The sequence below is a fragment of the Colossoma macropomum genome, unplaced genomic scaffold (assembly GCF_904425465.1).
Source record: "Colossoma macropomum unplaced genomic scaffold, Colossoma_macropomum, whole genome shotgun sequence".
Taxonomy (NCBI): Eukaryota; Metazoa; Chordata; class Actinopteri; order Characiformes; family Serrasalmidae; genus Colossoma; species Colossoma macropomum.
This window is the reverse complement of record NW_023494798.1, coordinates 10520207-10545900: the sequence shown is the minus strand read 5'-3', so window position 1 is coordinate 10545900 and position 25694 is coordinate 10520207. Positions and strand designations below refer to the sequence as shown.

General features: G+C 40.2%; 1 protein-coding gene across 1 annotated transcript in view; it reads left to right on the top strand.

Moving 5' to 3' along the window:
• Positions 1–25694, top strand: part of cntn5 (contactin 5) — a 355095-nt gene that overhangs the window by 240242 nt on the left and 89159 nt on the right. The window contains exons 8-10 of the mRNA XM_036585173.1: positions 2317–2419; positions 12646–12827; positions 23310–23446. Coding sequence (XP_036441066.1) covers positions 2317–2419; positions 12646–12827; positions 23310–23446 — 422 coding nt within the window. The remainder of the gene's footprint in view (positions 1–2316; positions 2420–12645; positions 12828–23309; positions 23447–25694) is intronic.

Here is a 25694-nt window from a genome sequence, read left to right as displayed (position 1 = left end):
ATTTCAAACTAATGAGTCACAGTTTGAACCAGAATCAGAGCTGGATAAAACATTTTTCTCCTACTTTGCGGAAATGGGCTTTTCTACAAAAAGCATATGAGGCAGACACATGCTTATATTGCACTGGTCATATGTTAATTATACAGTTGTACCTGTTACCTGTTTTCATTTGCATGGAAGCTGTTAGTAGACACCTGCTCTATTGGCCACCCACACTGTCGCAAAGTATTAACAGACTGTCAGTAATTAGCTTCTCTTTAAGTTAATCTGCCCCATAATGTAGAGTGGTATGCAAAAAAATTAACACCCCTGTTTTTTAAATGTTCTGTTGGTTTTCTAAATGAAAATAAGTTAACACATCTACAGGGAATACATTTAAAGATGGTATTTTTATTGTAGTTTCTGTTTATCTGAGTTTAACATGTTGGAAAAAGGATAGAACATAAAATGTAAAATTACATATAACATTTTGTGTTTTATTTTTTTCATTGCTAAATTCAGTAAACAGTAATTGTGCATTAAAATGTGCGAAGTGTGTTCCTGTTGGAGAATGTGTACTAATGTCCACCTAGAAAATCAACAAAATGTGTAACTTGATCAGGGTGCCCAAACTTGCGCATATGACTATGTCTGTAAATTCAGCTGAAGCCTAAAGCTAATAATACCTATAACCCTAATCTTAATCTAAACCCAAAACTTAAACCTAACCCTAAACCAAATTTTCAAATCATAACCTTAGTCAGCTGAGTTTTACCAAGTAGTTTGTTAAGATTTTCAGCTTTTGTTAATAAAAAATAAATACCTTCTTTAATTGTTGTGATTGCAAAGACTGTAAGTCATCGTTTATAAACAGTGTGACCTCAATGCGTCTCATGCAACTGAGAGGCTCTGTGTTGACTATGTATAAAGCCGTACTCTGAGATAACCTCAAACCTCTTGTTAATTTTACAAAGTACCTAGTCTTGCAAAAAAAAAAAAAATAGGAAAAAGAAAGAGTTCACTCGCTATATCTGGAACACACGTTTTCTGCCATGGCACTTAATTAATGAGGCAGGTGTTGCAGCAAGCGCCTGGGTAGACACCAAGGTGGTATATGGAGGGAGAGGAGCAGAAGGTGTGAGTAATGTGCCAGTCCCTCTGCCGGGAAGCCAGTGATTTAGGGGCTTGCTGGCTCCTGCGGCTCTGGTGGAGATTCCTCGGGCCGGAGGGGAGAGGAGGGGGCTCTCCAGGTAGCTGTGGCATAGCTAAAGAACCCTACTAAAGACGTGCCCATCCCCCCCAGAGACTTCATGACACAGCTGTTAACTCCCATTTCAGCTACACTTTCAAAACGGTCTGGAGATCGTTTGGCCAGTGTGATGGAGTGGGCCTTGGGGTCATTCCAGAGTCCTTTTAACTCTTAGAAGAGTTATTTCTCTAGTCTCAAGTCAAGTCAAGAGGCTTTTACTGTCATTTCATCTATGTACAAGTACACAGTGGAGCGAAATGACGTTCCTCCAGGACCAACATGGTGCAACATGGAACAAAATAATACAGTACAGACAAAGTGCAAACGTGCAGATGTAAGTGTGCAAACAATAAACTAGAAACAATACAATAAATCTGATAAATAAAACAGACATTAGACACAGTAAACAGACAGGACAGCGCTGACACAGCACTTATTTCTGAGCATGAGGTAGTGAGAATAAGGTGCAGAGATATTTAACATGCTGTGATCTGTGAGTTAAGCTGTCAAATTATGACATGCGTGAGCTCAGCAGTTACTGAGGTAGAAGTGTACAGTACTTGAGTAGAATACAGTATTAGCAGCAAAGTTCCAGCCAGGCAATAACTGTGTCATTTGTTACTCTTACATTCAGTCTACAATGTGTGTCCACAAGTTCAAGTCTTGGCTTTTGATGCTTTTCCGTTTGTTTCAATATCAAAAATGTAAAAGCTGTTTCTCTTTCCACCAAAGAAGGTTTTATGTGCAGCAATAACTTTTCATCAAATTCGGATCATCATAAAATATCTCTTTTCATGCTTAAAACAAATGTGACATTGGCTGAAAGTTTAGTATCTTCAACAGATTTTCCCCACTTGTTTCAGCGAGCCACAAGTGAGAATTAATTAAAATGAAAATTTACATGCTTTTGTTATCGCTGGCAATAACTGTGACTTCTAAGGGTTACACATCTGCTGGGCTTGTTCTGATATTCAGGCTTTTCACAGCGTGAGAAGGGAATAAAGCCCACCCCGCTGCTGTTACCGTATGTTGTATTGAGGAGATCCCTCAATTATTCAACTGCTTTTTGTGTGTGTGTGTTTTTCTAGGTGTGATGGGGGAGTACGAGCCCAAAATCGAAGTGCATTTTCCACCGACGGTCCTGGCTGCGAAAGGAGTGACGGTGCGACTGGAGTGCTTTGCCCTGGGGAAGTAAGTAGTGCTTAAGGAATTCAGTCTCAGTGTCTCCTCCACACCACCCCCCCCATCCTTCTACCGCTCATCCCCATCATGTCACTTTCAAGGTGACACCCTGAAAGACACATGAAGTGCACCACACTCCCTGAGTCGAGACTTGGCTCCAGCCTACTGTGTTAATAGTCATAATTGTGAACCGTTTATCCTGTCACAGCTTTGTTTTGGGCAGAAGCCTCGGTTCCTTCCCCTGAGGAGGAGGAGGAACCGAGTGAAATGCAACCAGGCTAAGACTATTTTTATGGTTCTGATGTCATATGAGCATAATCCAGCAATACCGAAGTGCATGCAGCACTTGGTATATCAAAGCAGCAGTTACGCTTATTGGAATCTTATTGGAATAGGAACGAGTCTAGGATTGAGCCCTGGGGAACACCATGTTACAGTAATGGTTCACAAGGGGGTAAAGAGATCAGAGAGTGGAATAGAAGAGAGAGGAAGGGTTTGCGGGGTGAGTGAGAGAGAAAGAGAGAAGAGAGAGTGCAAGGAGGCAAAAAAAGAGAGAGAGATCTTTGCACACCCGGCTTTGTGGAGTGCTTTTAATCTCCATTATGTCCACGTTTGGCCAAGGATCCTTCAGTGACAAATGGAGTTGGTCAGTGCAAGCAGACAGCCAGGAGGAAGAAAAGCACTCTGACTAGTGTGTTTACGGCGAGTTATGTGCAGCGGAGGCCTCACTGTAGCGTCATTAAAAGTGGATGCATCCTGCCATGGCCTGCAGCTGACTAATGCAAAGAGCTGCATCTGTTTAGAAGCGTTCTGAGCTGCATCTCTGAAATGCATATGTTGATAGTCCTCATACCAAAGATTGCTGAAAGCTCTCTAGCATACTAACCCAAGTTTTTTACCCCCTGTTTTTATGGAGGTTTCAATAGAGGCCTATACATCAAAGTGAAAGTAAAAGCTAACAAAAGTAGAACACATTAGTGAGGATGTACAACAGATACTGCAACTATACAACAGAGACACCCTAGAACAAAATGAATGCCTTGCTTTTGCATTAATATACCTAGCGTCTGTACCGAGCTCTATTTTTATTCTTGTGTGATCCTTCCTTTTATTGTAGATGCAGTTATGAGTCACTCTGGGAATAAGACTGTCTGTCATTATGAAAAATTACTAAACAACGCGAAGAAATATTTCATTCGATTATGTGTCATTATTTTGAGCTCTATTACATGTAAACTGAAGACGACTGAGATGAAACGAAGCTCTTAGATGAGGAATTTCCAAAAAATCTTCAAGATGGTGTCACTGCCAGTGCATATTAATTCATTGCGCTGCAAAAAAAAACACTTGTAATGCCTATGTAATTTCTATGGCAACAAGAACAGTTCTAAGATGAATGTTCTGAAAATATGTTGGTGTCAGTTTTGCTACCCTTTTATCTGTGATGCAGAACCAACAGAACGTTTTGCATAAAACAATACAGCTTCTCATTTTGGCGCATAATCCTGTGTCACCATGCTTCTGTTCTGTTTATATTCATTATTTGCTCTGAATTAAGCATCTACATGGCCTATCTTAAAAGCAAACAGCTTCTAATCTCCACTGCTCTAAGCACCCAGTAATCGTTTACAGTGTCTGCACAAGCTCTCTTTGTGAGGGAAAGTCATTTACAATTAATTATCCACATTAGAATAATAAGTCATTACTTAAACCTATAGACATTGCTCTTCGTATTCGTGTGCACCTCTCTTTCTTCAGTGCAGTCACACTTCTCAGGGTGTTAACATTGCCGCTCAGCAGCGAGTGAATTGCATGTCTCTCTGTCATCTAAACCAACGTTTCTTATCCCAGGTCCACTAAATAATATACAGATACTCCATACATCCCATTCCAAAACCATGGGCATTAATATGGAGACCAAGCTACTCCAGTTACTCTTCTTGGAAGGCTGTCCACAGTCTGTGGCCAATTAGTCAAAGGAGCGTTGTGAGGTCAGGCACTGATGTTGCATGAAAAGTCGGTCAGGGCTCTGTGCAGGCCACTGGAGTTCCTCAATTTGTCAAACCATGCCTTTATGGGCCTTACTTTGTGCCCAGGCACAGTTATGCTGGAACAGAAAAGGGTCTTTTCAAAATTATAATTATCTGTAAATAACTGTCTAAAATGTCATAAAAGCATATCGTGACCCTTCACTGGAACTAAGGAGTCTAGTCCAAACTCTGAAAAACAGCCCCAGCCCATTATACCTCCTCCTCCAGACTGTTGGTGCTGGTGCTTAACTGTTGGTTCCGGTAGGTAACGTTCTCCTGGCATCCACCAAACCCAGATTCATCTATCCGACTGCCAGATAGTGAAGCATGATTCATTGCTCTGGAGAACACATTTCCACTGCTTCAGAGTCCAGCAGTCGTTTGCTTTACACCATTCCAGCCGACGCTTGGCATTGCGCATAGTGATCTTAGGCTTGTGAGCAGTTGCTCAGCCATGGAAACCCATTATGTACACCCATCCCAGTGTACAGCTCTTGTGCTGTTGCTTTCACAGGCAGTTCGGAACTCCGTAGTGAGTGTTACATCAGAGCATAGGCGATCAGCTCTCGGCAGCCCTGCTCTTTGAGTTGGACCGCATTGTGGCAGTGCTTACAGTTGACCAGGGCAGATCTAGCAGGGCAAAAAACGTACGAACTGACTTGCGGAAAAGGTGACATGCCATGATAGAGCTATGTTTAAAGGCACTGAGCTCTTCAGTTGGACCCTTTATACTGCAGGGTTATGTACTTGATTTTATAGACCTGCTAGCAGTGGGTGTGGCTGAAACACCTGACCTCATTAATTAGAGTTGGTGTCAGCCATATAGTGTACCTGCTACATCTGTTTTTATCCATGTGACAACAGTTCATTTTTATATATAGTTCCATTAGCTTTGTAGCTCCACTGCGTAACAAAGGAACTTTGCACACCAACCCTGGTTTGCCTAATCACCAGCAATTGAGGTGGAGGAGAAAATGAACTATTGCTTTAAAATGGTTATGTTGGAGCATGAAAATAAACAACACGCAAAGAAATGTGCATGCATGGCCACTCCAGGAGAGGTACTGGGAAACACTGATCTAAACCTAATTTGGCGCTGATGGCTTTGTGTCCTCCAGTGGACTTTACTTCTCACCCCTGTACCTCTAAATGAATGATTTATCAATGCTTCTTATTAGGAAATGTCAATCTTTATATAGGCACAGGGGACTGAAATTGAACTTCAGATTGCTTTTAGACCTGCCCCACACTGTCAGTCAGTATGTAAGATGCCGTCAGATGGTCAGGAGAGGTCTTTGTGTGTCGGCTAACAGGCTACAGTGTTTATTATCAATAGAGTGTCCATTGCAGTGGAAATGTCTGCAGGGATGGCTTTCAATGCCAGTTTTGTGCTGAATGCTTTCTAAAGCCTGAGCAGTGATGTGTGGCCATGAAGACATTGGCTGAGGACCCTTAGGAGGAGCTGTTTCATCCATTCTGACATTTTGCTGACAGAAATCTGAGTGAATTGCATTCCACCATCCAATAATCACTCTGCTGTTACGCAGTCCAGTCTGAAGGTCATTGGTTTAATTTTGCCTGTGTTCATTTGTGGAGATGGCTGTATCAGTTGTTGCTTTTAGGGGAATAAAAGTGCATCATAATGTATTGACCTGAATGTTGTGATTTGCTAAAATTCTATTTTTATATTATTTTTTTTCTAGATTTCTTTAGCTTTCTGACTTATCTTGTTATTAGGTAATCATTTTAAACCTGGAAACAACTGGAAAATGTACAATCCCATTTCCAAAAAAGTTGGGACGCTGTGCAAAATGTAAATGAAAACAAAATGCAATGATGTGCAAATCATTTAAACCCTATATTTATTTGAATATAGTACAAAGACAACAAATCAAATGCTAAAACTGAGAAATTCAATTGTTTTTTGAAAAAAAAAAATATATATATATAGCAGCAACACTTTCCAAAAAATTTGTGATGGTGGCATGTTTACCACTGTGTTTCATCACCATTTCTTTTAACAACACTCTGCAAGCATTTGGGAACTGAGGAGACACTGCTGTAGTTTTCTTGTTCTTATTTGATACAGGATTTCAGCTGCTCAACAGTTCAGGGTCTATTTTGTTGTTGTGTACCATCATGGATGCTGGCTTTTGAACTGTGTGCCGATAACAAACTTGACAGTCTTAAGCCTGGAGGACACAGTGTCCATGATTTCCAAAAAAGAACTTCAAATGTTGATTCATCAGACCACAGCACATTTTTCCACTTCCCCTCAGTCCATCTCAAATGAACTCAGGCCCAGAGAAGGTGGTAGTGTTTCTGGATCCTGTTTATGTACAGTTTCATCTTTGCATTTTAGAGTTTTAACTTGCATTTGTGGATGCAGTGATGAACTGTTTTCACAGACTGTGGTTTTCAGAAGTGTTTCTGAGACCCTGCAGTGATTTCCACTACAGAATCATGTCTGTTTTTAATGCAGTGCCGTCTGAGGTCCCAAAGATCACGGCCAGCAAATACTGGTTTTTGGCCTTGTCCCTTACATACAAAAATTTTTCGCCATTTTATGTTGAGAAGCATTATTCTTGAATTGTTGCACTACATGATTGTGCAGTCTTTCTTCAGAGTGGTGAACCCCTCCTCATCTTTACTTCTGAAACACTCAGCCTCTCTGAGATGCTCTTTTATACCCAATCATGTTACTAAGCTATTATCAGGTTAACCACCAGGTGTTTTAGCATTACACAATTTTACCCATCTTTTCTTGCCCCGTCCCAACTTTTTTGGAACGCGTTGCTGCCATCAAATTCATTGGGCATACATTTTTCAAAAAACAATAAAACCTTTCAGTTTTAACATTTGATATGCTGTCTTTGTACTAATTTCAATGAAATATAGGGTTTAAATGATTTGCATATCATTGCATTTTGTTTTCACTTACATTTTGCCCAGCGTTCCAACTTTTTTGGAAATGGGATTGTATATGAAACACAAAATGTTTAGCTAGTATTTACTTTGATAATAATTATGAATTGAAGAATTTGCGTTTTATGAAGTTTTTGTTTTTTGTTCATTTTTATTGATTTACGAAGCTTATTTTACTGTGTTTTCCTCAGCTGTTCTCTAAATACTTTACCACTTCTGTGCCAGTCTGGGATGCTCAATATGAGCCTGCTGGACAATTCAAAACCATGAGCTTTAATATGAATTTGCTGGCCCAGAAACAAACTGCTGCCACAAACTTAAAAGCGTATAATTGTCTAAAATGTCTGTATGCTGTATTACTCTTCACTCAGCCCCAGACCATTCCCCCTCTTCCACCAAATTTTACTGCAGTCACCATTCATTCTGGTCGGTAGCTACAGTGTTTATTATCAGTAGGGTGTCCATTGCAGTGGACATGTCCAAGAGGATGGCTTCCAGTGCCAGTTTTGTGCTGAACTCTTTCTACAGCTGAGCAGTGATGTGTGGCCATGAAAACATTGGCAGAAGACCGACAACAGAAGTCTTTGTGTAATGCACCCCCCACTCACATAATCACTCTGCTTTTACACAGTGCAGTCTGCAGGTTATTGGTTTAATTTTACATGTGTTGGTTTGTGGCAGTGGCTGCATCAGTTGTTTGTAATAGTGTAGAAATGTATCATTTTGCATTGATCTGAAAGTTGATTTGCGGAGAATTACTGGAAAATGAACATGCAGCACAAATGGTTAGCATTTTTTTTATATATATATTTTGTTTTTTTCTCATTCTACTTCATTTTCCTCACTTACGTTCTAAATGCCATGCCACGTCTGGGATGCTCCGCCGCTCTGCTCGCTTAGCTTCTGTGTGCAAACACGAGCACCAAAATGAAAAACAAGGCATTCCACGTTGCTCTTGCAATGCAGTTAGTATGTGTGAAACAGGCCTTAGAAGTGAAATGACACACGTGACAAATATTGTGTGCGAGGATCTTATCATCAGTAATAAAAATAATCTGTTTTTGGGGGAGTCCAATCCCACCCACTAGCTAGATCTCTCCCCATCACACAGTGCTACTAAGCTGGAAGGGTTAAGACTAGGGCATGTTTCACCAAACCATGTGACACACTCTGTTCCAGAGAAACTTCTAGAGTTCTAGGTTTGGAAGAAGCGTCTAAAAGCTCCCTCACTGAAAGTTATTACATGAAATATGAATATGTTGCCTGATAACTGAGGCATTGTTTACAGAAATTTGTTTACATTCAAACAAATGCATTTGTTTAAAGCCACTCATGACAGAGAGACAATACATGCATTGCATTATAATTCTAATTATATTCAGTAATGTTAGTGCTCATTATTTGGCCAAAATAAAGTTAAAAGTAAAAAAAAAAAAAAATAAAAATAATAATAATAATAATTTGAATTGTGCTGAAATAATCGAATGAAAGCAAATCCTGGTGAAATTTGAGTTTTCATAATTAGGCCTTTCACAATCACCGATTGTGAAATAGGTGATGAAATAGGTGAGATTATTTGAGATTATAGTAATTATTTAAACTGACCAGTTATTTCCACAGTTGTTAGTCGTTTCACTATCAGCATGTAAAATGGATGTGTTTTCATCAGTTGGCTTTTCCTGGTCTACGTTATGGATATCCCAAAAATAAAAAAGAAAATCTATCTATTCACTGAGTGCTAAGGCATGTGTAGGGGGTTGTTTATGAGTGTTTATTTAAAGGCAGCCAATGAATTTACAGTAATCTTAGCTTATATCCTAGCAGAATCAGTTTTGTCTTTGAGAGAAATGCGAGATTCGGCTCTACATGTGATTCTGTGGAACTGTAGACACTTGCAAACAGTGCAGTATTTAATTTCATGTCAGCACAACTTAGTGTGAGCTATAAAATAAAAAGGAAATTACAAGGAAGCTAATCGGCCAGTTTAGCTGTTTAGGCTTATTCTTTAACGGGGGCATAAAATGAAAAAGGAAATAAAAAGGAAAAGACAATTAAATTGTTCACCACAATTTTTACATATCAAATATATGTATATGTCAGCTAATGTGTCTTGATTGTGACAGGCTTATTCTTAATGCATTGAATTGTTTCCTGAGCATCATAATCAAAATGACATTAATCGTGAGGTCCTGCTTGTTTTCCGTTCATGTGAAGGTGTGTACTGTACATCAGTGAAAATCTGTTTGATTTTCTTCTTTTACACCTTAGTGGTTCCCATTTTCCCATTTCTGGTTCTAGAATAGACAGGCATTTTAGTGCTTCCCTGTGCTCTAACCTCATTCAACTCTCTGGCTAATTATCAAACTGTCTCTGAGCTGAATTAAGTGTGTTAGAACAGGAGAAACTGCATTGCCAGTTTACTTCAGGACCAGGAATAGGAAACGCTGTCATTGCCTTTTGACAAATAGTCTTTTGTTTTACAGGTCTGAGGCACCAAATTCAATCAATTACATCTAAACAGATCTTTTCTGTTCCAAATTGAGCCATGTTCATATACTAAACATGGTAAATTTCAGCAAATAACGTCACGGCTGAGCCCTCAAATCCAATCAGGTGAAGAAGCGAAACAAATCAAATTTAAGCACTTCCCTCCTGCTGTCCAAATCTAGATGTTCTCGTTGGAGTTTTATTTTAAACTCGACCAATTTGAGCTGACAGGCCTCAAAAGCTTCTATCCAGACTTCATGCATGTCCTTGTTGGAATGTAGCTGGTGCACAATAAAAGGGTAGCCAGCTCTGGAATGGGCCATTTTCACTCACGCTGTAGAATGATTGATGTGTGCGGTGGGGTTTTTTCCATGGTGTCACATTTCCATCCTTGGAAAGCTGTCAGACAGGGCCGTCAGTGCAGAGCAGTGCTGATGGTGTCTGATAGAGCGGGTTATCTCCGCGTGGGCCGCGCACCTCAGGAGGTCACATCACACATCCGCCTCAGCCACAAACAGGGATGGATGACAGTGTCCAAATACACTTATCTGCACAGCTATCTTTCAGCTTATTGTGATATGCAGTGATCACAAAGTCTGCGGCCTGCTTGGCCCTATCAGATGCTGCCGTCGGTTTTACCTGCTCTCGCTGTGCATGTTCAAGCAAATAATGGGTTTTCTCTCAGGTGTGAATGTGTTGTCTCCAGTGCAGGGCTTTTATAGATTCTCAATGCATGGAGCAGGTATGGCAAACTGTCGTCACGAAGGACCTTAACTGAATAGTTTGGCAAGTGAATAGTTTCTTTAGTTTCAGCTAATAGAAGCTTATACCTATATACCTATATACCTATTAGCATTGTGCAAACTGCATGCCTAAATAATCAGACACTTCATCAAATCCACATTAGATCTTAAATTGTCTCGGACAGACTTGCTTATTGCTGTTATTGGAACAAAACCTTGTATCTCCAAAATGGTAACTTTACAGGAAAAAGAAAAAACTACTTTACTTTTAATGTGAGTCAGTGGAACCAGATTTTTTTCTAAGTCATTTTAGGCTGTTTCTTTTGGTCCATTCCATGACATGCTGTTATCTATAAACATAGACACATATAGATATATATACAGTGTCACATATATTCCACATGTGAAATGTGCAAGAAAACACATTGTATTCACATGTAAATTCATGTGACTTGACTTTAAGGCTGAAACCACATCAACAAGTCTGTGATTATCTAACCAGTTTATGCTGTTAGATGCAAAGATGTGGACTCAAGTCAGCGTCTCAGACTAAAGTCGCACTTGTGTGGCAGGTTGACTGACTCACAGTGTGACTCGATCTCATCCTCAACTAGCTTGACAGTGAAGACTCAAGACTTGTGAAATTTCAGCCTGAGAAAAGCATGCAAACAAAATTAGGACTGCCGAACTTAACGCGGTAGATGGATGGATGGATGGATGGATGGATAGATGGATGGATGGATAGATAGATAGATAGCTAGATAGATAGATAGATAGATAGATAGATAGATAGATAGATAGGGAAACATGCTCAGTCATCACTGCAGTGCTGTCTTCCTGCAGTTCGCAGCAGCACAAGGTTCAGTACCGCTTCAAATAATGAGCCTTCCGTTATTGAAAAACCTGCTAAAAGCACTACATGCAGTAAATGCTATGTTGAAATGAACAACACAGAGCAACTAAAAATGGTTGGGTAGCATGAAGCAACTATGCTAACTAGTGGAGTAGCTGATTTAGTTGAAGTTACAGATCACATTCCTTTAAATCTCACTAAGACTTCAGCTGGATTAGCTATTACACTAACTAGCTAGTATACTTGGCTAGAAACCATAGACTAACCAGTCATTTCAAGTTGTTTGGCCTCTGTCCTTGCAAGATTTATTGATCAAAATTCGAACAAGAAATTCAGAGGGATGTAGATTTTATAACCAATTTCACAGCTTCACAAATGTAATATCTTCCGATACTGGTGGTCGTCCAGATCCCTTTGTCCTGCACAGACAGCCTTCCTCATTGAATTTTTTGTGCCGTGTCCAAATCTGCTTTCCAGTTAGTGCATTTTTATTGAATTTTCTCAAAATTGCATGCTCCACACTCTTGTTTGACTGTGTTTGAGCATTTTCTAACATGAAAAATTAAACTTAGTTTTTACACATTTTGTTAAAATTTGAGATCATTTGAGGGAGAATTGGCTACGTTATTAGACTGTGAAATTATGTCAATTTTTGCGGGACACCCTGTAATTTGAAGCTGTGTCAAACCTGTTAGGTTTTTAGGAATTACTTTTGTAAAATGCAATGCCTACAGTTCATAACAAGGCTAATCTAAAATTCTCTACTAAAGACTTAAGACTCTACTTTTATTTTCATGAACATTTAGTTTGAGGCGAGTGTGTGATGATTTGAGCAACCACTATGCTGACTGGTGGGGTTTTAAACTTCCAGTATTAGAAAGTTTTAGCTTTAACTTTGGTACAAAATAAAAGAAACAACAAATTTGAGAAACATAATATACAAAAAGAAACAACTGCATTTGACTAGATTAGGAAGTATAGTACTAAATGATATTAGGAAGAACTACTCCTTTTATATTGCAAATTTGTTGGGTCCAGTCAAGGTAGTCAAATCAGGAAAAACTCTGGACATTGTTGTGTAGTGGTCATCCAGGACCAGAGACCAACACTTCTTGTATTGAATTTTCTGGCAGTTTATTCATAGCTTTTGAATGGGAGGTGTTTTATCACAGCTCTCTCTTCATTCTTCTCTTTCAGCCCTGTTCCGACTATCACCTGGAGGAAGATCAACGGAAACATCCCCAAAAAGGCCCGCCTGCGCAAATCTCAGGCTGTGTTGGAGATACCCAACATTCAGCTGGAGGATTCAGGGAGCTATGAGTGCAAGGCAGAGAATTCACGAGGAGGCACGGCCTTCCGGGGACACCTCCAGGTGTACAGTAAGCACTGAGTCTCCTGAGAGAGAGAGAGCGAGAGAGAGAGAGAGAGAGAGAAACACCTGGTCATTTGCCTAGAGGTGGCTAGAATGGCCTAAGCTCATGCTTCTTCAGTGAAATAATGACTCAACTTGAATAAGTGTAACAAGATATTGGGGGAAAAAAAAACTCAAGTTGCTGATTTTCTATAGAACTGGTGAGGAAGTACAGCTGACATCCATCAGCATAGGAACTAAAGCTTGTCAGGTGCTATTGTTCTCTTTTTCAAATGCTTTTGAAATGAAATGAAAATGCTAAAGCTTTAAAGTAAGAGGTTGGATCCATGGCAAAGCAGCATCATAGAGTAGAATGAAATCAAACACAAAAGAAAAATGAGTAACTTGTGAATGGCTACAAGTGGAACTGAGTGAACAGAAAGTAAACAGAAAAATTGTCTGAAAGTTAATTTAAAGTCATTGTTAAGTCATCAAATAGCTAAGCTAACACTAGCTTCTAGTGCAAATTGGATTATATATGTGAGCAATGGCTGTTTCACTAATGGCTCCATACACAAAAACATAGATTCGCTCCCTTAGATCTGAGTCTTTACCCTGTAAATTTACACCACTGGAGCTTCAGTGAGTGTAAATTTACAGGGAGCTTCAGTGAATCACTGGGCTGTGGTGTGAGAAGCTACAGCATGCTAATCTACTGCTACCTACCACTAGAACAGTTCTACACCGTATTTGACAATTATTGGATAGTTGTGGAACATAAATGTGACATCATGAATTTAAGTACCACCCTCGTTTGTCTATTTTAGCTGCTGTCTGCACATCTGAAACAAGTTAGCAACATTAGTGCAGGCATGTTCCTGTCACCCTTGTCGTAATCCTCACATTAGCATGCTTTAGTATATTGAACTGTGGTGAGGTCAAGCTATTTTATAATGAATAAAACTAAGCTGCTACATGTCACCCCACAAAACACTTTTTCCAATGGAAAACTGAACTTTATGCAACTTTTCATGGAAACATCAACATATATACACTTAAATATCATGAGAAACTGAACCTTGGAGGTGAGAATAAAATTGCCTTGAAAATTTATCTGAACAACTGAAAGCATGTCTTCTGAAAAGGAATAGAAGCTGTACACTGTGAAGCGTGAGAGGTCAGCTCAACTCAGAATGATATAGTAACTGATTTAATGGCTTTCCCTAAATTGACTCAACTTGAAGACACAAGAGTTCACACAACTCAAACGTCTTAGTTGAGTCAAAAGTTCTCTTAATGTTTTTAGTTCTGCTTCTCAGTGAGGCAGATAAAATGAGCTTATATTTTATACTCATCTTCCCTACCAGCCAGGACTCTTTCATCACACAGTCCTACGAGACATTTTTCCTCTTGACTACACACTTACGGATGGCTGTGGCATCGCTGGAGCTCAAACTCACAACCTCCTGTTGGGGTGATAGCTCAGTCCACTGCACCACTCAGGAACACATGAAGCAGCTCAGATTTTGTGTCTACAAATGTTGAATACACTGGAGAAAATATCTGCTGTTTTGACTTTGGCATCATCTCATGTGGTGCAACTGTCTAATAATTCATCCCAACATCAGGAGGTTGTGAGTTTGAATCCCAGCAATGCCACAGCTGTCCATATCCAGAAGCGCAAGAGGAGAATATGCCAGATGGGACTGTGTGATAGAAGGAGCGCCAGCTAGTGGAGAAATTGAGTAAAAAAAGTAAATTCAGTTTAGTTTATCTAACCGAGATGCAGAGCTAGAAACAGTAGCTGGGAGAATTTTAGACTCAACTAAGAAGTTTGAGTTGTGTGAACTCTGGTGTCCTCAAGTTGAGTCAACTCAAGAAAAGCCATGTAATCAGTTACTATAATTATATTAAGTTGAACTGACCTGTCAATTTTTAGTGTAATCATAATAAGCCTTCTAAGATGAGTTCACCATTTAAAAGTCATGTTTTTGAGTGCAAGGAGTGTTTACATACATGTAACTACATAAATGTAATTCTCTGCATTATCCTGTATACAGAATTCAAAACAATGGCACTTTAACTGAAGCTAATTTTAATGTTAAAGGCCTTCATTTCCTAAAAGGGGAACATGTTGCTTTGAGCTCAGCAGAGCTAGCATTGCTTTCAGGACTAAGAGACAATGAACGCTATCCCAAGTTGCCTTAGGAAAGCATGTTCCACAGACAGAATCTGTCAGTTCCATTTTTAATTGTGTTTTTTTTTTTTTCCTAAATTGCTCCAACACCCCTCCCTAACTCTCTTTGCATAAATTTGACTGTCCTCCTCCTCGTAGGAATAAATTAAAGCCACGTTGGCTTGCCTTATGATCTCTGTCACAAGCTTTCACATGAAAAATAGCTTTATTCAGGAATGACTTTTACCCAATTAATGTCAAGGGTTTTACTTCATTAGTTTTACTTTCCAAACTCAAAAACGCTTTTTTCTTTGGCCTAGATTTCCCCCCCAACCCCACGGTGACACTGACAGTGATCTAATTCTGGTGTCAGGGAACCCCATTCGTCACCCAGCACTGTCTTCCGTAATCCGCTGGAAACTGGCTGGGACATAGATTAAGTGTATGTTATGTCACAACAGCAGCATCTCTGGGCTTGAAGATGAATGGAGTGTCCTGGTGATTTTATAAAATTACAGTTTTATCAGCTTTACGGCAGTCAGAGGGATCATTGCATTGTATCTTCACACATAGCCTTCCTGTACTTGCTGACCTCAGGAAACAGTTGGTTTTCTTTTCTGTTTTGATTTGTATTACATTTCCAAAGCTTTTGGATGGCTTTTCACCGACATCTCAGCCTCTGCAGATTGTACAGTATCATACACCCTCAAAAATCCTCCAAGGCTTTAAACCAGTTTGGGGATTTTTGGGGACTTGCAGGAGAATCTCATTACTGTACCAGGTAGAAACTTCTTATAGAACTTCTGTGAAAAATCTTTCAATTCGATCTTATTTAGACTCTATATACTCTCAGAAATAAAGGTACTAAACAGTCACTGGGTCAGTGCCCCTCTTGTCACTGTGGTGGAACCCTCAAGGGTCCATCTCAGTATCTTTGGTCAGGGAACATAACTGAACCATAATCCACTGAAATGATATTCTCTAAGCTGTACTGACTCCACACACCCCGTCTCGTCTCTAAGGCTCCCGAGTGGTGCAACCGTCTAAGCGTTGGCCCTATCATCAGGAGATCGCGAGTTCGATCCCTGGTGATGCTACAGCCATCCGTAGCCAGGAGTCCGAGAGAGCACAATTGGCCTCGCTCTCTCTGGGTGGGTGGGATGGCCCCTCCTTCTCCCCATCACTCAGCGCGATGCTAGTCAGCGCAGGCGTCTGTTAGCTGACGTAACAGATCTGGCGGTTGGCGCTTTCCTCCGAGCGCGTTCGGCTGTCCAGTGACGCTGCGTGAGCGGCAGTTCGAAAAGAAGCGGTGGTTGGCGTCACAGGTCTCGGAGGAAGCCTGTGTTAGCCTTCACCCTCCTAGCGTTGATAGCATCGTGTGATTGGGGGAGTCCTAACTAGTGGGCAGAATTGGAGACGACTAAACTGGGGAAAAAAAAAAAATATGGTTATGAAAAGGTTATGAAAATGGCTAAACGTGCGTGGAAACCATGGCAATTAATGAGTTGGAGTGTTTTAGCCACACTCTGATTTGAAAAGATTAAATCAAAGTAAACAAAATCATTCAGTGTCTTTCGAAATTGTTCAATGTAGAGAAACTTACTAGCCTAATTTCTCACAATGTCACAATGTCTACAACACAAATGTAGCCATTTCATGTACTATGCAAGACGACCAGTGAACTTAAATATGTCTTTGAGATTTTATGTGTAATGTTAATTATGGTAAAATAGAAGTAAATCTGGAAAAAAACTGTTTTCTATATTGAGTACCCACAAATACTGGCACCCTTGGTAATCATGTGCAGAATAAGCTGTGAAAAATATTCCTCATTACTTATTGTTTTGATCTTTCATTCAAAATATTAGCAAGAATCTAACCTTGTCGTGAAACTAAATGTTGTCATGAAAAAATATATATTTTTCTTAAATCTGTATGTGCCATTGTTATTGGCAGTCCTAGAAATTCTTAAGAGCAAAATCTAACTAAAGTATATGTCCATCATATTTTATGTTTTTAAGTTCACCTGAGCAATTAGGAACACTTCAGTGATCAGCCATGTCTTCTTGATTTACTGGGGAATGTATATGAGATGAAACACAGAGCAAATTTCCTGAGTCATCCATCACTGTGAGAAAGACCAGAGAAAACAGCAGTGATGTGTGAGAAAAGGTTGTTGAGCTGCGCAAATCAGGAAATGACTTCAAGATTCTACTATCAGAGCAATAATTTAGAAGTTAAGAACTACTGGAGATGTTAAGAATCTGCTGGAAAGTGGATGCATGTCTATACTGACCCCACACACCGTGAGGAGGATGGTTTGAGTGGACAAAGGATCTCCAAGGATCACAGATGGGGAATTGCAGACATTAGTCAGGTCTTGGGGTCAGAATGTCTCCCAAACTACAATCAAACACCACCTATATAACCAGGGGTTCGTTGAGAGGGTTGCCAGAAAAAGGGCCTCGGCTGTCAAAGACCAACAAACTCCAGCGCCAACAGTTTGCCTGTTGTTCCTGGAGCTTTCAGTGGGACTATATTTGATGGTCAGATGGGACCAAAACAGAGGTTTTTGGCAACAAACACCAAAGGTGAGTTTGGCGTGGACACAAAGACAGCCTTGCAGAAACGTACCTCATCTCCAGTGTGAAGCATGGTGGTGGATCTGTGATGTTGTGAGGCTGTTTTTCTTCCAACGACCCTGGACAATTTATTTGGATACCTGGTATCATGGACTCCATCAAGAACAGCAGATATTAAATCAAAACCTCACTGCCTCAGCCAGGAAGCTTAAACTGGGTCACAGTTTGGACCTTTCAGCAGGACAGTGACCTTAAAATCCACACAAAAGGGGTTCACTGACCACAGAACTAAGGTTTTGACCTAAACACCATAGAAAACCTGAGGGATGAGCTGAAGAGGAGAGTTCACAAGCATGGACCTCGGAATCTGATGGATCTGGAGAGGTTCTGGATGATGAAATGGTCTCAGGTCCTTTGCCATATGTTCTCTAGTCTCATTAAGCAGTATAGGAGAAACTCAGAGCTGTTGTCTTTGCAAAAGGAGGCTGCACAACGTATTAAATGAAGTGATGCCACTATACAGATTTGATAAAAATATGTTTATTTCCTGTTAAGACTTTTTTCTTGAATCATTGTACTTTGTACTACTTTTATAATAAATATTTTATAATATTTTGAATTAAAGATCAAAAGCAATACAGGATGTTTTTTACAGCCTGTTTGGCTCTTGTTTACCAATATTTTTGGTGCCAATTATTTTTGGAGGGCACTGTATAAAATGTTTTAGGTGGTGCCTCAGGCCTCAGGCAATATATTCATAACCAATTTGTGTAATAGCTGTGTAATAGCTCAATTGTATGTTGGAGTTGAGAGCATTTTTATTCTCCTATCAAGTTTGGCAATATAGGGTGGTTTTTTATTTTTCGAAGAACATTATTGACAGGAAGTAACTCCCAGAAACAGTTTAGGGCATCATGCAATTTTACGACAATCATAAAACTAATTACAACTCATAATAGACGTCTGATGAGATGTGAGATTAAACTATGTTAATTACATTTCTGGACTTTAAATAAACACCAGTGATCACCAAGATCCTCAGGAATGAACACAATGGAGTCTGGCTGCTAAAGATCCTTCAAACTTTTCAAACTTTCTTACCACAACTTGGGACCTTGCCATATTAAAGGGTTCACTGACAGAATACATTGGCAGAGCAGCACACATCTGATATCTAATCTTATTTCTTCGGTGTACCATGAAGGGATTTGAAGCCGTGCCGCTCGCCGTGCTGCCCTAGTGGAGAGGATAGCACCTCTGCGAGAGCTCTGTGCCAAAGAAGATATTTCCCACTGTTAATGTGAGAGATTATTCTTTTGTTTCAGTGGTCCAGTTATCTTCAGCAAGATGCCTCAGAAAGCTTTCTCTATTACTTGGCACTGAAGCAGCTCCCATTTCGACTTGACTGGAGAAATGAAATGTTCTCTATTAATTTTTTTTTTTTTCCACTGTCAGACTTACAGAAGTGTCTCAGTGAATTGTGGAGCGCACCGATATCTTGATAACTGGGATTATAATTATAATGGTGATGATTTTCAGACCTTTATTTTAATCACATATCCAGCATTATCACTGTGTTTTGGCAGGAAGATGATTTAAACAAAGAACTGAAATGGCACAGGCTTACTGGAATATCTTGTATGTGTTTTCATTGATCAAAAATATGCTTCCTTTAACCCTTAGAAGTCACAGTTATCACCAGTGACAAAGGTGGGTTATTATTTTAAACGACTCATTGAAGGAAGTGGATACGTTCTATCAAAAGTGCAGATTCTACATTTTTAATCAATAGCGAACAGATAAACTATCCTCTACACTGGCAAAGGTTTGTAATTTGTTGACACCGAAACAAATGGAGAAAGATGGAAGTGCAAAGTCAAACCCGTACAGTGCTGTACAAAAGTCAAACCCAACCTTTGTTTAGTTCATTTTATGTCAAAATGGTCATAAAGTTATTCACTTTTTCAGGATTTTTTTCTGAGGATAGTATGAAAGGTGAGAGTACATTGAAAATCAAGACTTTCCAGAACTGGAGTTCCAACAGTTATTAAAAGATACAGTCATATGCCAAAGTCGGAATACCCCCCACCCCCCATCAAATTACAGGTTGATTTTCTAAGTTGAATAAGTTAAGACATCTTCTAGAGGAACATTTTTCATTTTTCTGCAAATTTTAATGTAAAATTTTGATTTACTTGCTAAAAATAATGTTGCAAAAAATTAGTATTTTTTTTTAATTCAGCAAATAAACAGTAGTTATATTAGCTTACTTTCACTTCAAAAAATCAACCAGACCTCAAATAGCTTCTGCTGCTTGCAAGGCCACCATTGTAAATGAGAATATGTTCTCAATGACTTGCGTGGTTAAATTAAAGTTTATATAAAAATTGAAAAAAAGAAGAAGAAAATCAAGCTCCACAGGTGTGTCTGTCCATCCTTCCACTGGGAGAAGACAACTCAGCGCTATGGGTCTGAAAGGATGTGTAGTTGTCCAGAAGCCTCACTGAGAAAAGGACATAGACAAAAAAGAAGAAAATTTGCAAATTTTACAAAGCTGCTGGTGTTCTCGATACCATGGACTGGCTGGAAAGACTGTCATGAAGGTGAAGGGTGGACACACTTAATACTCTTAAGGCTTTTGTGTAATTTACCGTTAAATATGTTTTTTTTTACTTGTACAGAATATATATGTATATTGCTGTCGGAACAAAACCTTGTTTCTCCATTTTGAATTTTTCAGTTTTTGACACAGTTTGAAAATTGTTGCAAAAGAAATGGCCCAAAATTACTTGGAAAAAATTCAGGTTTCTTTGACCTACATTACAATTCAAATTTCACTTAAGCACAGGTAATTAATTTTAATGGTAATGTAAATAGCATATCAAAACGACAGTATGAACTGCACAGTTCTGTGAGTCAAAGTGCAGTAATTCGGTCCCCACTTACTGCTGCCAGTCTCTGTGTCCCCTACTGCATCTTTTGGATGCCAGCTTTACACTTCATGCATGATCCTTTCAGTAGGCAGTCTTGTTTTTCTCTGTATGACGTGATTGAATGACCATGGTCAGAGAAAGCCTCACTCTTTCCAAGAGCAGGATTAACTCTACACGCCACTGAGTGTAAATTACAGCCCGCGCCAGGCAGCTGCAGGCCAGAGTGCTTTGTGCCCCAAAACTCGGAGCCCCCCAGAGGGCATCAGAGCGCATCTGCCCCAAGGCCGCGCGCCGGCTTCATTATCTCAGCCGCTGGCTCGTGGTGAAGTGTGGTGGACAGGAAGTGGGCGTCACAAGCACGGGCAGGGTTCATAACTCAAGGGCCCAAATCCTTGCTTTAAGGTCACTCCTGCTGTCTGCTGGACCTACTCTCAATAGAACCAACACTCAGCCCGGTGAATAATGCAGAAAGGCCTGAAACAGTGCCGGCAGCCGTATTGAGTCAGAGAGGCGTCTTTCTCCTGTGGGCTGACTTTATTGATTTCTGCTACAAAGAATTATTGTTTTGCTTTTTTTTTCATTATTTCCATTTCTGCCGTGTTTCTGTTTTTTTGTGTTTTTGTTACAAACTACAGCAGTTTATTAGGACTGCATGTGCGAATAACCAGAGAGGAGTGAAGCGCCTGGCATTTAACATAAGCTCATTTGATGTGGAACTACATATGCTTTCACCAGCAGATAAGAAAAGGGAATCTAGACCTTTGGATGTGGAGAAGTCTGCTGAGAGTGAACCTAGACGGAGCCCAAAAAACAGAAAGAAACATATCAAAACAGTCTTTCCAGTTCTACTGTTCCACCAGACTAAAAATAAAATGCAAGGCAGAAAAACCCAAGGGCACCCACCTACTGAATTAATGTGTCTGTACTGTGAGATGGAGGAGGCCCAGATCATCCACTGGGTTTTACGGGTTTCGTGCCCAGGGGGCTGAGCCACTGAGGGGCCCCTGCAAGCAATTATGAGAAAATCTAAACACCTGTTTTGACTCCCGGTGGTACTTTTCTAGCGGCACAACAGGGCCGGGGCACTTTAATGTCAGTTTACTGCGGGACTTGTTTAAATTTTTGATTCATTCATCCCTGGATAAGAAATCACGGTATAAATGACTCGATTTATCACTGCATTCACTCTTGTAGTTATTTCTTACACAGTCTCATCATGTCAAACCAATCAAATCTGAATTGGGCTTTAGAAGTTGCATTTTCTGCTTCTCACCATCCAAGTAACATTCAGTGATGTTGAGGTCTGGACTCTGGAGCGGTCAGTTCATTGTTCAGAGAACACCAGCACCTTCTTTGTTTCATTTGCTAATGTTCTTCTTTGTCGTGTTTTTCTTTTTGTCAGTAATTCTTCTCCACAGCTACACATCTTTTCAGACCCATAGGGTTGAGTTGTCTTCTCACAGTGGCTGAACAGAAACAGCTGTGGATTTTTTTTCAGATATGAGAAATGGAGCTGCTGTTTATCTGATGGTGATAGTTTTGGTGTCCACCAGATCTTGCATGGTTGTTAGGAGTCCCAGTTATCGTTTGATAATATTTTGAGCTCCAGTTTTGAAAACTCAACTGATTTTCCCTTGACTTTCTCCTTCCTTATGCAAGTGGATTATCTTATGTCTAATCTCCTTAGAAATTAATGACTAGGCTGCTGCTGCATAAACTCAAACTGTCTAATTAACTGTTGCTCCGCCTGTTTTTCCCCGTTTTGTATTCTAATATTTTATACTAAAGCTGTTTGCTATCCAGTGTCGACCAGAGGAGGATGGGTTCCCCTTTTGAGTCTTGGTTCCTCTCAGTGTTTCTTCCTCTTGCTCTTAGGGAGTTCTTCCTTGCCACTGTCTCTCATGGGGGCTGGATTTTTCTGTAAAGCTGCTTTGTGACAACACCTGTTGTAAAAAGCGCTACATAAATAAACTTTGACTTGACTTGTGCTTAATGGTTGTTTCGACCATCAATTAAACAAAAGTAGAGTGACCTGTGGCTACAGTACTGTATCTAATCCAAAGCTGCAAATCGTCTACTTTTAATCCCCATAGCTCTGTCATCCATCGTCACGTGAACTAAGACCTGCAACTCACACATAAAAAGACAACAAAAAGAATCGTCCTGTGCAAATGTGCAGGCTCTGCACTTAAGTGTTTTTAGCAACGTGTATACTAACCCTGTCATGCATTTGCATTGGTTAGCACCAATTTGTAAAGCATGTACAACCGAATTGATATTTTCTCTCGAGTCGTCCTCCACAAGGTAACGCACCGGATGGTACAAATGTGCTCCCAATACTCCTCTGCCAACCTGCCTCACTGAAAACTGTCACTGCTTCTGCTTTCATCCATATTCATCCACCACAGGACAAGGCTACACCAGACAGAGCTGTGTCCGCTGCACTTTGAGTGTTTTTTATGTGGTGGTCCTACAACGGCAAACTGGCTAATTACTAGGAGAAAGCTTTGACTGATCCAATTAGCTGAAATGATGGATGTTGAATTTTAGCTTCATAAACTCAGCGACAGTTTAGTTTTGCTCCTTTCGCACACAACAGTTAGTAAACGCTGTGGGAGATGTTGTTCACTTGAGTCTTTAATTTAAAGACAAGGAAAAACTTCATTAAAATCATGATACATAGTTTACAAACTTCAGCCCACAGACATCCAAGGGAAGGTTATGTAAGATTTTGTCGTTATGTGGGTGAGTGTGTGTACTGATTTTGTTGACTTGCGAATATTCAGTGTGTCCCACGTGTGTCTCTGTTTCTCTGGCAGCCATGCCCCAGTGGATCAGTATGATAAATGACTCCCAGCTGGACAGTGGAGAGCAGTTACAGTGGGAGTGCAGAGCCACAGGGAAGCCCAGGCCCACCTACCGCTGGCTGCGCAACGGCGAACCACTGAGCCCACAGGTACACACATGCACCCACACATACACCGATCAGGCAAAACATTATGATCACCTCCTTGTTTCTAGGCTCATTGTCCATTTTATCAGCTCCACTTACTATATAGGTGCACTTTGTAGTTGTACAGTTACAGACTGTAGTCCATCTGTTTCTCTGCATACTTTGTTAGCCCCCTTTTAGCCTGTTCTTCAGTGGTCAGGAACCCCATGGACCCTCACAGAGCAGATTTGGGTGGTGGATCATTCTCAGCACTGCAGTAACACTGACGTGGTGGTGGTGTGTTAGTGTGTGTTGTGCTGGTCTGAGTGGATCAGACTCATCAGTGCTGCTGGAGTTTTTAAACACTGTGTCCACTTACTGTCCACTCTATTACCTTGTTGGTCCACCTTGTAGATGTAAAGTCAGAGACAGCAGCTCATGTGTGTCAGCATAGTTTGTGTTGGTCATCCTCTAGTCCTTCATCAGTGGTCACAGGACGCTGCCCACAGGACGCTGTCAGCTGGACATTTTTGGTTGGTGGACTATTCTCAGTCCAGCAGTGACACTGAGGTGTTTAAAAACTCCAGCAGCACTGCTGTGTCTGATCCACTCAGACCAGCACAACACACACTAACACACCACCACCACGTCAGTGTTACTGCAGTGCTGAGAATGATCCACTACCCAAATAGTACCTGCTCTGTGAGGGTCCATGGGGGCCCTGACCACTGAAGAACAGGGTAAAAGGGGGCTAACAAAGTATGCAGAGAAACAGATGGACCACAGTCTGTAACTGTAGAACTACAAAGTAAGTGGAGCTGATAAAATGGACAATGAGCGTAGAAACATGGCAGTGGTCATGATGTTATGCCTGATCAGTGTATGAGCACATGTTGCTTTAGCCTGTACCCACACATGGTTACACCCTCATGCACACACGGTTGCCAGTTTGCTACACAATTGATGCACAATTTATCAGCCACCCTCTAGACATTCATCGATGGAAAGAAACCATATTTTTCCTTGTACAGTTTGTGTTAGTTGTCAGACAAACCAATGTTGGATGGATATTTTTGGTAGGTGAACTATTCTCAACCAAGCAGTGATATTGAAGTATGTAAAAACCCCAGCAACACCTGATCTATCACTGATACACTAATACGACCACCAAACATCAGTATACTATGTTGGTACCACTGCTATTTTGAAAATTGTCCAACAGCAAAACAACATCTGGTCAGTGGTGGTCCTATCATGGTCCCATTCCAAGATAAGCTATAGTTAGTAAAGGTAGATCTACAAAAAGTCACCTGTATGGCAGATGCATTGATTAAAATGGCACCTTGGCATGCATTTACAGTTACTGTACAAAAGTCAGAGACCACCATTAATTAATTTAATGTCCAGTCAAAACAGACATTGAGTACAAGTTATTTTAAAGAGGCTAGATAAAAGGTGATCCACCTGCATGAGGAAGGGGAAAGTCAAAGGACGAAAAGTAAAAAAAAAAAGGTTCCAAATCTGGGGTTCAAAAAAAATAATAAAAGATACAGCGATTCAATGTGACTCCTAACAACTGTGCAGATCAACAACTGTCACCAACAGATAAACAGTAAACAGTAAAAGAAATGTGTAGCTGTCAAAAAGCCCTTACTGAGAAAAGGAAATAGACAGAAAAAGAAGTAAGTTTTCAAGTCAAAGAAGCTGCTGGTGTTCTCAGAACAGTGGACAGCCACCCCAGAGTCCAGACCTCAAAATCAGGTGTTTACTTGGACCATTAGAAACAGAATATGCAACCAACTTCTAGGACTGAACAGCTGTAAAGCTGTAGAAAAAAAAATCCCTGCAGACTTCTTTGAAAAACTGGAAGCAAGTTTCCTGAAAAGAAAACATCAAAAGTTTTCTGAGCTACTTGGCTGTTTTAACTGTAAATGAATTTTTTTTTTTATATTTTTATCTTATATTTTTCTTTAAGTATTATATATTTTGTCTATAAAGTAACAAGTAACAAACTAAGCACCTTGTAAAGTAATTAACATCGTTAATTACTTGCTTGTTAATTCTCTTCTTGTCCTCTTCTTGAGTGCCTTGCTGTCCCTTTGCTGCTGTAGCACTGAGGATTTTCCTGTTATGAGACTAATAAAGGATTATCTTATCCTATCTTATCTAAAAAATGAAGGATGGTCTCTGACTTTTGCCCAGTACTGCATATGCATGCATGCTGAGACTTTGGCGCTATCAGTTGATAGTTGAAGATGATTATGCCCATGCA